This window comes from Calonectris borealis, chromosome 13 (assembly GCF_964195595.1).
Source record: "Calonectris borealis chromosome 13, bCalBor7.hap1.2, whole genome shotgun sequence".
Classification (NCBI taxonomy): Eukaryota; Metazoa; Chordata; class Aves; order Procellariiformes; family Procellariidae; genus Calonectris; species Calonectris borealis.
In genome coordinates this window covers 12,249,249-12,261,661 of record NC_134324.1, presented here as the reverse complement: position 1 = coordinate 12,261,661, position 12,413 = coordinate 12,249,249, and the positions used below count along the sequence as shown (strand labels likewise).

Genomic DNA, 12,413 nt, shown 5'->3' with positions numbered 1-12,413 from the left:
CAAGAGGCGGGGAGGGGCAGCGGAGCCCCGTTGCTGTGGGGACGGGGACGCGGCCGGTGGCGGCGGGCGGCTGTAGGCCGCGCGGCGGCACCGTTGCTGTGGGGACGGGGACGTGGGCGGCTGTAGGCCGTGCGGCGGCACCGGGGCGTTTGGGCGGGCCAGAGCGGCTGCTTGCTGCCGCTGGAGAGCCGGCTGCCCCAGGGCGGGCCGCTCCGCCGAGCCGGGCCGCGCCTGGTGCGTCTGCGGGAGGGTGGGCTGCCCCGGTGGGGCAGCTCCCCGGGGCCGGGAGCAGCTGCGCAGCCTGAAAGCGGGGCCGTGGTGAGGGCGGGTTTCCCTGACACTGTGTTTCCGTTCGCCCTCAGCTTGGGCCTGGAGCTGGGGCTGTCCTAAGCCTGCCTGGAGCAAGGCGGATGGGCAGAGAGCCTGTGTGAAGACCTCTGCCTGGTCCCTCAGTGCCAGGCCTGAGCCAAGGCATCCTGCTGCCCTACCCTGACTGCAGTAGTTGCAAATCCATGTTGACATGGGGTCTACCAGAGCTAATAGTCACTGTAAGGCTTGAGCTGTGATTGCAACTAATGCCTGTGGAGCAAAAGAGTCTCTAATCTGAGCACAGAGAAGAAAGGTTGATTATGTTCCATTATATATATTTTGACATCACGCATGTAAGAGTTTGGCTAAACTTTATCCTTCCAGAATACACAGCAGAAAAATTTTGCTTTATGGACAGTATAGAACACATTTTGTTCTTTTTCATCTGTCACTTGTTTTTTCTGCTTAGGTGAGCAGTGGGTTTGGATATGGACAGTGTTTCCTCAGGCTCTTCTCTGCAGTTCCTTGCCAAACTGCTTCATGATGCTCAAGAAGAAGATGATGATGATGATGAACATGTGGTGAGTCTTCCATAAGAAATGCTGCTTCTTTTACATGTTGTACCATAGCCTAATCCTGTTAAGTGAGGAGAAACGAATCTTTCTTTTCCCAGAGTGAGTAAAAAGAGAATGAGAACCTTAGAAGGTTTTGGACTGACTGAAATAGCTAGAAGATACTTTTAGGGTAACAAGTCCTCGAGGGAGAAAATAAGGAAGATGCCCCAGGAAAACAGGGAGAGATTGTGACCACAAAATGGGAGGGAGATTTAATTTTTCAGCCTGAAGGAAATGAGAACATGTAGTTGAAAGAGCTTTAGATACTTTAGGCTTCACCCCACTTTTCCCTGAAGTCTGCCAGAGATGAAGGCAATTACAGCTAAATACTTCATATGAAGGGAAAAAAGTTGCTGCTCAACTTCTGAGTAAAGACTAAAATATCCAGAGGTGACTGAGTGTACTAATTCTATGTGCCAGGCATTGAAGAACTGTAGAGATAATTGATCATTGAAGTACAATAGATATGTTGGTGATTGTAGAATAGGGAAGGGTGAGTAATCATTCTAAGGTGAATGATTAATGAGAGAAATCGCTTTCCATTCTTCTATATCAATTCATCTCAGGACTAGATGAAAATCACAGCTTTTGGAAAACGTGCGTTGTTCCTGCAATATGCAACTGCTGCTTTTATCTAGGCATGCATGTGTGCTGGGGAGAAATATCCCAGGAGGGCCACAGGTGCCAACAATCACAATGTAGAAGGCCTCTGTGAAGCCTCAAAACTTTGCCAAGTCTCTTAGGATTTTGAATAAGTCATGTTATGACATGGATAACAAAAAAGGCAAATGCCTCAGTGTTCCTCCAAATCACTCCTCAACAAAGAGCCAGCTGGCTGACCCAGCAGTTGTGCACAAGTGGTGGCAATGGTAGTAATATTTGAGATAAAAGGGGTGTGTATCCTTTGAAATTTCTTTTCAGTAGGTGGTAGATGTGGTCCTTCACACTCTAACTACCCTTCAGCTGTTTAATGCCTGCCTTTTAAAACTAGCATTATTGCTGTACATCTTTGCAGTAAACATCCTGATTTTAAAAGAATTTGTTTACATCTTATTAATAAAATGAATGACACTTCAGAGACAGAAATGGAAAATTGCCACAAGGGATGTCAATTAAGTCTGAGTCAATCTGGGTAAATTGAAATCTTTATTTTGATTTAATTTAATGTTCTGTGCATATGAGGCACTTTTATCAAACCAAGGAATCTTCATATATAGAGAAATGCCTCACATTGGCCTATTAGCACTAAATTGTTTCATAATTAGAGGAAAATGTTGTTGCCTCATATGATCTCTACTGTCAAAAGGAATCCAAATGCTGTGATGGGGTTTTCACGTAGCACCCTTGGTTTCCTGCAATATTTTCATGGCAGGCAAAGCATGGAAATTTTGCCAGAATGCCATGGAAACAAATACTCAAAAAGCACATCTGTCTGTAATACTGTGCTTCTGGGAGTTCTGCTTAAACCCAGTGTGTCAAGGTCACTTTCTGCTGAGTGAGAGTGACAAAGAGAGAACTTTCAGTGGTTCGGTCATGAAACTGTGGGATAATATTTTTTGGATTCTGGCAGGGATTTGTTTGGCCTTAGATAACATTTTATATTTATTGACATTATCATTGTTACTGAGCTGGGTTCTATGAAAATTGATTGAATTTCCATTTGCCTTTTTTGCAGCCGCATTGTTCTGTTAGAGCCATGACTCCTGGTACTATTGGACCAGTAAAGAAAGAGACCACTGGTAAGGGGGAGTGTTTGTATGTTTTAGCACTCAGTCCCATGTTAGCAGACTATAACAGCTGTAGTAAGTTACCACTGATGGAGTTTGCTTCAATAAAAGAGTGGTCACTGAGTTTTGAGATGGAAATAGCATTACATTTTTACAATTACACTGTAGAATTCTTCTTTTCCTGAAAGCTTAACTGCAAAATATGCAAAGAGAAGCAGAAAGGGTAACTCCAGAGCACAGCAGCCTCAAGTGGTGATGATAAACAGAATACAGAGCACAGCCTGGTCACGGGCTGAGGGGAATCATAACTGAGGAGCAAAAAGCTCTACATAAGTACTCTAATGGAATTGTTAATGCTCACTTAGAGCAAACAAGGAAGATGGACTTCTAAGTACTCACCTGAAAGGATCTTCATGGAGTAAACCGCATGGAACTGAGCCTACGCCTATGAGGAGGAAGAGCTATGAAGTGTACCGTGAAACACCATCATACGATATTCCCCCAAAAAGTTTCACAACCCTATATAGACCACACATGGGAAGAAATAGAAGCTTTGTTCAGTGCTGCCCTCAACAGACCGAGAGATGTTTTTCAGTTTTTCTCCTTCCTGCACCTAGTGCTTTGCCTGGAAACCTCAGTCAATTACACGCTTTACATGACTCCAGGTGTTCTGGCATCATATAGAAAGGCAGACTCTCAGACAATGAGAACAAATATCTTGAGGGTTCCTAAATTTGTGTCAACATCTTGGACGGTACTCAGGAAAGAAAGTACCAAGTTAATGTAAAGCTCTTCCTGGAACTAATGCTGTCACATTATTGGGCAGCTTACTTGTGAGCCATAAGAAAGGTCAACAAGGACCAGGATAAGTGTATCAGGAAAGGAACTGTGGCAAATATAACAAATAGAGTAGTTTTGCTTGGGATTCAAACAATAACCAGGATGAGTGTAGTGGGAAAGGAACAGTGGCAAATATAACAAATAGAGTAGTTTTGCTTGGGATTCCAACAATAACCAGAGATTCTACTATAAAAACGTTCAAGTTGCAGATTTACCAGCTTACTAGAAAATATGTTTTTCCATGTAGGACAGGCATAAACCATAGTACTCTGCCAGTGAACTTTCATGTGTCTTCAGTACCTTCTCTGGGCTCTGCTCAATAATTAATGGGAAGAACTGGATTTCTATGTGAGGAGGAGGTCCTTTTATAAATGACTCTGCTCACTTAAAAATCTCATGTTGGGGGGCTTGGGGAAGATTAATATTTCATACTTCTACACTTTACTCATTTTGAAGTGCTAGATATTTTATGCCTGAAAGGAGGATTTCCTTGACATAGAGGTTGGGTAAAGGAGACTTAAGGGAAAGGAAGAGAAAACATCCTCCTCCTGCAAATTCTCATTCATACGATACTGAGGTGAAGGAAACTGTAATCATTAACTAGAATACTTTTAATACAAAGATTTTTCTAAAGCCTAGAAAAATCTAAGTTTTTGGCAAACGTAGAGGAACAGAGACATTCCAAAATATGACAGTGTGATTCTTCTCATCACTTACAGGTACTTTTCAAGTGAAATCTGAAAACAGGAAAACTATTTGGAATACAGAGGAGGTCCCAGAAGGATCTGAATTTGATGATACCTGGGACCCTAGAGAACAGCCAGAGTAAGTGAGCTGAGACTGCCTGCATGGGCTTTACATAGCATTAATGGAAATACAGAGTTAAACAGCACCTACTGCATTTGAGTGAAACAGCCATCTGAAAAGCTTGTGTCATGGAAGGAGAAAGGAAGGATATCGGTGTTGCATCTAAAGCAACAGTGATTTTAACCTCTCCCTTGGAAACCTTCTGATCTCATAACAGAAATGTAGAGTTGTTTTTTCCCATCATAATATTACTTGCAGGTCAGATACTTGTATAAAGTGAGATTAGGAGGGGAAGTAGGCCAGCAAAACGATTTACTACCTTTCAAATATGTCATTTGTGTGAAATACCTGTCTTTTCCCACTGCAACTGAGATGCATTCATTTTTCATATTCATAAATTCATAAAGTACTCCAACTTATATTTGCATTTCAAAGAATTAAGCTCTTTAGAGACAAATAGTACTATGGGAAGGAAGGCTATATGAAGGCAGTTTTGAACTTCTAAATCTTGTCATTCAATCTTAGTCTGTCAAGGGATAGCCTAAAACCAGAGTCTTTTCCCTTGCTCATAGAAAAACAATAACAAAAATGTTCTTGAAATAGAAACAATCAGGCATGTTAGTTGTAGTTTGTAGAGATCAGAAAGCCTTCAGGGTCAATCCACAAAGCAGCCTTTGCATTTCTAATCATTGTGTTCTGATGCCATATCCTGGAGTGCTAAACGCTGGACAGATGGACTGAAGCCCATGAAGCTGCGTATTGTACGCTAGTTTGTAGTCCAGAATCCTCATTTTTCTCTGCACATAAGTCATGCCATTAGGTGTTCAATTTCCTGACTGAGACCCACCTGAACTTAGACTCAGCATTTCTGAAAATGTTTTGGCATTCACCTATAACCTCACATACAGTTGTTCTTGAAACCGTCACCTGTGAGGTATAAAACTTGCTCTCTTTGTATTGTGGGCACAACAGAAGCTTTTCTCATGCCATTTTTTGACCCTTCCCCTCCATGCTGGGTAAAATGCAGTGGTTCTCTAGCACTCAAGCAATTATAAACTGTGTTGCACAGATGAAAAAGGAGTATAAGTCTTTGTAACAGTTCATCAAATTGAATCAAGAAAAATGGCCCAAAAGGAAAACAAGTGGCTAGAGAGGTGCATCCAGAGCTATTAGACAGATTTCTCATTGACTTAGGAATTATTACATATGCATATAAACACTGGAGATATGAAAAAGTCTTTCCATACGCTGTTTCACACAGCTTAGAGATGTGACTCACTCCACTTATTTTGCTCAATTCAGTAGGAGTAATGTATGTTCTAAATACAATCTTTAGTTTGTATTTGCATTCATTAAGTATCAAGAGCAAGGGAGTACATGATTCTACATTTTGTAGATGTGGAGGGGTAGAAAATGTTGGCCGAATGCAAAAGAATTAAAATTTGACGAAAGAGTGTTATGCTGCAAGAATATGTTGAATGACAGAACAGAACACATGTAATTGCGACAGCGTCCTTTTCAAATCCGTTTCCCAAGAGTTTGTGGTGTTTGACTAGTTGATAAGTATTATATTCACTTAGGATGCATTTCCTGATCCTGCAAAGGCTGGTTAGTGAAGTAGAGGCAGCAAAGTGAGTGCACTGGAAGGTGGAGTGAATGATCTTCACCTGTTTTCTAGCTAACTCAGTCATGGCTCTGAAGAGAAACCCAGTGCAGATGGGTTGAAGACGTGAAGGGAGACTGAAAAGGAGGAGTGACAATGCGATGAGGATATTTATGGTCCTCTGAGAAATAGTCTCCTTTAGTCTCCTCCCCTTCTCCGGTATTATTAGGCAACTACTTCTTTTTCTCAGGTATCAGATTTTATTCAAACAGTGTGTGGGAACAGAGGACGTCTTCTTTGGGATGAGCAGGAAAGACCCCTCCACAGCCTGCTGTGAAGATATGGTGGTGAGCTGAACCTGTATCTCCATCCCTTCTTTGTGCTTTTTCTCTGCCCTTTTCAATCTTGCCGCCCTCTTGAATGTAAACACCAAGCTGTATTGCTGCCTTTGGCCTCCTGTAGGATTTTCTTGTAGTTCTTCAAGCACTTGTAGATGATATTTACACTTGCTAGCCTGAGGAAATCATATGTATCTCCTCAAGGACCTAGTGTACTCAAGAGAATCTGTGCAAATGCATATGCCACATAGAGACTTGAGGGAAATAAAAAGTACCTCTAAGATGAAGTTTCATCTTGGACACAATTTTTGAGGGGAGAGGGGCTGGGAAGGAGATGGTTTTCATCTGCCTGCATTTATTACAAGGTATGACAGTTAGCAGAATGCTACAATACTGACAGTCTTTAAAGTTACAGATATCAGATCCTGTCCCATTATTATATGATCAAAGACCTCCCTGCTTTCTGAACTTCAGGACAGGTAGAACTGCTGTGCAATTTTTCTAGAAGAACCATGCTGTCCTTGGAATACACAAAGCCAGGGGGTTTTGCTGGATGTAGAATACCTGTCAAGTACATTATCAGCTCAGGATTTTGAAGAAAATAGGATATGAATACACATCACTAAGCTATTGAAAGCAATGATTAGCACCGTCATATTTTCTCTAATACAAATTACCTACTCAGAATGTTGCTCTTTGACACTAGCATCAAAATATTCATGAAGATGAGATCTTTTATGGTTTGTAGGGCTACATATCTGATCACAGCTTTACCTCTGACCATCATTTCAGATTAAAATCAAGCTCCCAGAGACAAAGTACGCAGACATCACATTAGATATCCAGGACAAGGTTCTTGACCTTCGAACTCCCAAAAAGTAAGTGAAACACAATTGATAGAAGTACAGTTAATATCTTGTTTGAAAGGAGGTTTTGAAAGGAGCATTCCACAACTGAACGCTGTGTGGAAAGCAAAGCTAAAGATGATGATCGGATTATTAATTGCACATGAGAAATAGATATACACAAAACCAACCTTAGTTCATCTGTAGGTGTATAGTGGGCTAGCTTTGAATCTGTGATACTGTTCTAGCAAAAACAGCTTTAAGACAGATTTTGGCTACTTAAACAGCAAGGCTTCAAGGGCCCAAAATGTCTGGCAAAAAACTGCCCACGGTCTTGAAGGACTTCTCGAGAGTTTGCCTTCTAAATACTAATTTGTACAAACATATAACTGAAGATGGTCAAAAATGTGCAGATACATATTCAGAAGTTGAAAGCCAAATTGTGAACATATCCAGGCATGGGTGCAGAGATGGAAATGTTACAAGGTTTCCCTAAAGAGATTTCCTTTGAGTTCTTTTTTTTTATAGGGCTATTTCAAACCTACGAAAATAATCAACTGACTGATATACTCTGACTTCTCAGTCTTCCTCCATATTTCCCTCAGTGTGCAATTGCCCTGCCTGAGATTTCCAGATAATTCCCATGTCTGTTTTGCTTTAAGTCCTTCTTCACAATAGAGTGCTTTCATAAGAAAGCTTAATCCTCTCTGGGCTGACTTGCTACATTGAATAGGATGTGGGAAGATCCATATGTGAATAGCTTCCTGCAAATAAATTCAAGGTGCAGGCTGTGGAATAAGTTCTGTCCCTAATGGACTAACTATAGAAAAGCCACCTTTCTCACAGACAAAACCAGACTGAGTTGGTTACCCCCTGCTTGGATTTAACCCAAAGACGCAACAGGAATGGAAGAATGTTTGGAAGTGGTACCTCTGAAACTGGAAAATCAGGAGGAATAATTGTTCAGCTAATGACTTGCAGAACCTATAGGTAGTAAAACAGGTAGCTTAATGCAATACTGCAGATGTAGGAAAACCTCAGCATTCCTTTTCTTTTGCAATTCTATCTTTTTGGTGACTCAGGTCTGCCGTTATCTTCTTAGTATCCAGCTGACTCTAGTCACAAGCCTAGCAAATAAAAAGTTTGCCATAAATCTAATGGTTGCTTGGGTACAGCCTGAGCCAGTGCTGCTTTCACAAATAAAAGTGCAAGTCGTCTCAGTATGAAAGAAACAAACAAGCTTTCAAGTTCTACACACTGAAAAACACTGTACTGTCACAGGTGTGTAGGAGGGCTCAAAGGAACTGTTTCTAACTCTGTAGTCCTGGGGCTGATTCTAAGCCAAGCTGATTTTAAGGACTCCTCCAAATTGTAGCAAATGGCTGCCTTCAGTAGGTGTGGTGCAAAGGTGTTTTGATTGTACCTTTTTCAGCCATGGCTCCTACGAGACAGCTGAAAAGGTCTGAAAAAGAATCAGCATGACTTAAACCTCAATTTAAAGTAATCCCCCTCTATGCTATCATGTTGTCATGTTGGGCTTTATAGAGTTTGGCTGGGCAGATCTCTCGATTCTAAAGTGTCCTTGATTCTGTTTGCACTGTCAATAGAGTGGAGGTCCAAGACTGGCCCATCATTCGTATTGTTAATATATAAGCTTGGGATAAGAGGGGAAAGAGTCCAGATTCTGCATGAGCAAGTAAGTTTGAACTATTGTCAATGAGAAGAGTTGAATGGGTCCAGACTGAGACATCCTCATGAGGAGATAAACCGGAAGGGTTGTCAGCTATTCCAGAAAAAGCTGTATGTCTAACATAGCAAGGGACTCTGGAATAGTTCCTGAGTCCAAGATCCAGCCTTTCTTTGTGTATTATGTGCCTGAGCCACAGGTAGGGGATCACTGAATTAATCTCCAAAGTATGTTAAAATCCCAGCAACTTCATAATTGTAAGTCCATTCTCATACCTGAACTGTGCTTTACAGTGTAGACATATCCTTTGTGAAACTGGACTGGCCAGAATCTCTAATCAGGCTGCACTACTTATTTCTTTTTACTAGAGAAGACAAACTCCTGAAGACACGTTCAGGCTTTAAGCATTATTCAGATTTTTACCACCAGGAGAGCATTATCAATGCAGCTCCTCCTTCCTCTGCATTTAAAATGCAGCACTGTGCAAAAGCAAGAACAGTGGAGAGAGCCCACAATCCATCATTGGAAACGGTTGTCATAGCCACAGCCAAAAGAAAGGAATAGTGCTGGAAGTATTTCAGGGCCTGTATAGCTGTGCACTGGGTATTGCAGGAACCCCAAAACCTATCATGAGAACAAGATATACCAAAAGAACATTCCTTGTTATGCTGATTGGTGAATTGCAAGAGTAACTTGCAATGCCATCTCAATTGCTCACTCGGTCTGAGACATTGAAATTCACTGTGTCCTCTTTTACAGGAAGCTGCTGCTGCACCTCCCCTACTGTGTAGACAGCAAGAATGGTAAAGCTCGTTTTCTCTCTGAAGAGGAGACCTTGGAAGTCACCTTGAGAGTATCAAGGAAGTTTGATTTCATAAATTTTCTCTGATGGATAGAGAAATAGAGAAGTTTGCAAAAAGTAATCTCTTAGTTTGAAGTCTTCTTGAAACCTAACTGGTCATGAAATAGTAGATTGTTTCCCTTGAACAGTCCAGGGGGAATATCCCTGGAGAAATAGAATGAGTCAGGAGGAACATAGCACCCATAGGTTCTATAAGCTGAGGCTATCCAGCTCTTCCACTGCTCTGGTTAACGTTTTGCTTCCTTCAGTCTGATTCAGGCTCTGTGAATCAGAAAATAGCAGATTACAATTCTGTAAGCCAGAGAAAGTCTTTTTGTGGCTATGGCTGATAAGCAGCACAATGAAGCTCTGACCAATGAGTCTGGTGCTTAGTTACTGTTGCAAGACCTTCAAGTGGTAATATTCTTGCTTTGACTGGGGCCAGTTCAGAATCTCCTCTTAGATACGTCTTAATGAGAAGATCAAAGCTCTTCAGGAATCCATATCCACATCTGAGGCTTCTTTACAGTGGCAGAACAAGGTAACCAACTATAGTTGGATTGTTGAACAGCTCAGCTCCTTTGAACAATTTTTGATAATGTATGGTTCAGTGTCATCTATTCACCTGCTGTCCCTCCAGCTATTTTTCTGATCTTTCTTGATTAATAAAATAATGTGTTCTAATGAACAGTTCCAGTTACCTTTCACTCTGCCTTCTCTGTATTATGGCCCAAGAGACTTCCTAAAAGTGAGATAAGAGGAATTTTGCATAACAAAGCATCACTTAAAGGGCTGAAATGCGGCAAAAGCTTTTCTTTGGCCTTCAGGTCCAATCTAGAATTACAGAGATGGGTAACCAAAATGTTTCTTTTACTAGCTGCTGGGCAAATATATTCGTTTAACATTGTTAATCATGCAGGAAACAAAGGTATTTGCTCAATGGAGAGGACAAGTATGGCCTTGCGTGTTGATGGTACATTTAACCAAAAGCTTGTAAGCACTTTAAAAACAAAATGGCTTGGGTCCTGCACTCTTCTGGTGTAGAAGTAGGGGAAAATAATTGATGAGCTAGCTTGCAGGCAGTACCCATGCAGTTAAATTTGTGGCAGGCTGTAATGAGAAGATGAATTCTCCATGATGGATTGAAGATACTGACAGTGAATTTCCAGGTATATTTTTTGTTTTGTCAGGAATTTTCAGAATTCACAGTATGTTTGTAATGTACTGCATTATAACTCTAGGACAAATTAAGCTGGTGTCTGGACCAGCTTCAACCAGTGGTTTCAACCACTTCCCTTAAAAGTGGACCCATTGCTTGGGTCAGAATAATACTACCCAACCTCTGCTTTAGTGTTAATGCACTAGAAAGCAGATTGTGATTCATCACAAGCTATTGAATACGCTGATAACTCTAAGAGGCTACTCCAATTTGTATTTGCTTAAGTTTCCATAAATTGCATTTGAACGTCTCTTATTCCTACTCTACAAAGCTGTGGTGGAGGGGAACAATGCAGATGTATGAAAAGGCTGAGATCATTCCTCCTGACTCAGTTTGTACTGTCTGTGGTTGCCTAGAAGTTACAGTAAGGCTGTTTCTTGGAAAAAATCTTTGTGGTCCCTAGACAATATGCTGCTTCATTTTTGCATCTCTTATACAGATTACAAGAAAAGTGGAAGATTGACCTGTATTTATACACATGTGATGATAACATTTGACCAAATTCATTCAGTAAATCCATGGCAAAGCAGAGTATAACTCTGCTCTTCTGAGCCCTATTCTGGTGCTCTATCCATAAGGTAATGTTGCCTTTATTGTTGGCAGTAGTAATTTACTAAGCCTTAAATCATCAAGTTCTGCTTAATTTAATGTTAATGTTTGATACTGAAAACAACGATGAGTTTGGCTCATTGTGCCTCTCTCCGGGGTTTTAGTTTCCTATGGAAATGCGCATATGCCACATTGGTATCCATGTCCTATTTTCTTCCCAAATATTCTTTAACTTGGGGGTATTTTATCTGCATTCAAGAGACAAAAATCTGAGGTAAGTATAAGAAAGTTGGCTGCTGAATAGAAAAAGGAAATACAAATTAGTACTGCCTAAGGGGGAAGTTCTAGCGTGATTTCTTGCACCTGTGGCCAGTCACGCTGTACACCCATACTCCAGGCTACAGTAGGTCATCCACACCACTCCATGAGGGGAAGCTGGCAAGTTGGTGACGTAGCAGGATAGGGAAGGTATTGCAGGGAAAGGGAGATATGCTGGCAGGGGGAAGCTGAAATCACAGTGTTAGGGTATATGAACACAGGGGACAAACTCATAGGAAGCCAGGCTTCGTATTTTCCACTGCTCAAAAGGACAAGCTCTGCTGCTGTTTTCAATAGAGTAGAAACAATGGTCTGGGGGTGGGCAATTTGCTGTTCTGATTGGGTCCTGAATTCACTATCACCACCTGCAGATCCTCTCACATTTTTACTTTCTTCCTATCGAGGAGACAGAGGCTGCCCTAGTCAAAAGGTTGTTTGGTTTTTTTTTTCCATAGATCATCCCAAGAGGAAACGGGACAAAAGGACATGCAGGCTGCCAAGCTTCCCAGAAATCTGGGGGCTACTGCCAGCTACAAGAGAGTTAACTTTTATGCAAGGGCTTGAAAGCAGTTTTGCTTTGCTGAACTAGCACTGGCAGAAATCCTTTTGAAGGGGATACAAACCCCCCTTTGCCTCTGAATGTCAAAGCTGTTGCCTAAGTACCTCTCCAACACCTGCAGGCATCTTAATTAATCAAAATAATGAGCCCAGTTAAA

The 12,413-nt window shown here is 41.4% G+C and overlaps 2 protein-coding genes across 6 annotated transcripts in view; both read left to right on the top strand.

Annotated features, from left to right (window-relative positions):
• LOC142087719 (thymosin beta-15A homolog) overlaps positions 1-12,413 on the top strand; it is a 463,475-nt gene that overhangs the window by 321,150 nt on the left and 129,912 nt on the right. The gene's annotated exons all lie outside the window — the stretch shown is intronic.
• DNAAF6 (dynein axonemal assembly factor 6) lies at positions 22-12,386 on the top strand. 5 transcript variants are annotated; one of them, XM_075162243.1, is made up of 8 exons: positions 22-548; positions 779-890; positions 2,599-2,662; positions 4,210-4,315; positions 6,151-6,247; positions 7,031-7,116; positions 9,530-9,689; positions 9,881-10,333. In XM_075162243.1, exons 2-7 carry the CDS (start codon positions 798-800, stop codon positions 9,657-9,659), a joined length of 576 nt encoding a protein of 191 aa, XP_075018344.1. In that variant the 5' UTR covers positions 22-548; positions 779-797; the 3' UTR covers positions 9,660-9,689; positions 9,881-10,333. The 5 variants fall into 5 exon arrangements, with proteins under 5 accessions (XP_075018344.1, XP_075018341.1, XP_075018342.1 ...); XM_075162240.1 differs by having other exon boundaries at positions 22-234; positions 9,530-12,386; XM_075162241.1 differs by having other exon boundaries at positions 22-318; positions 9,530-12,386.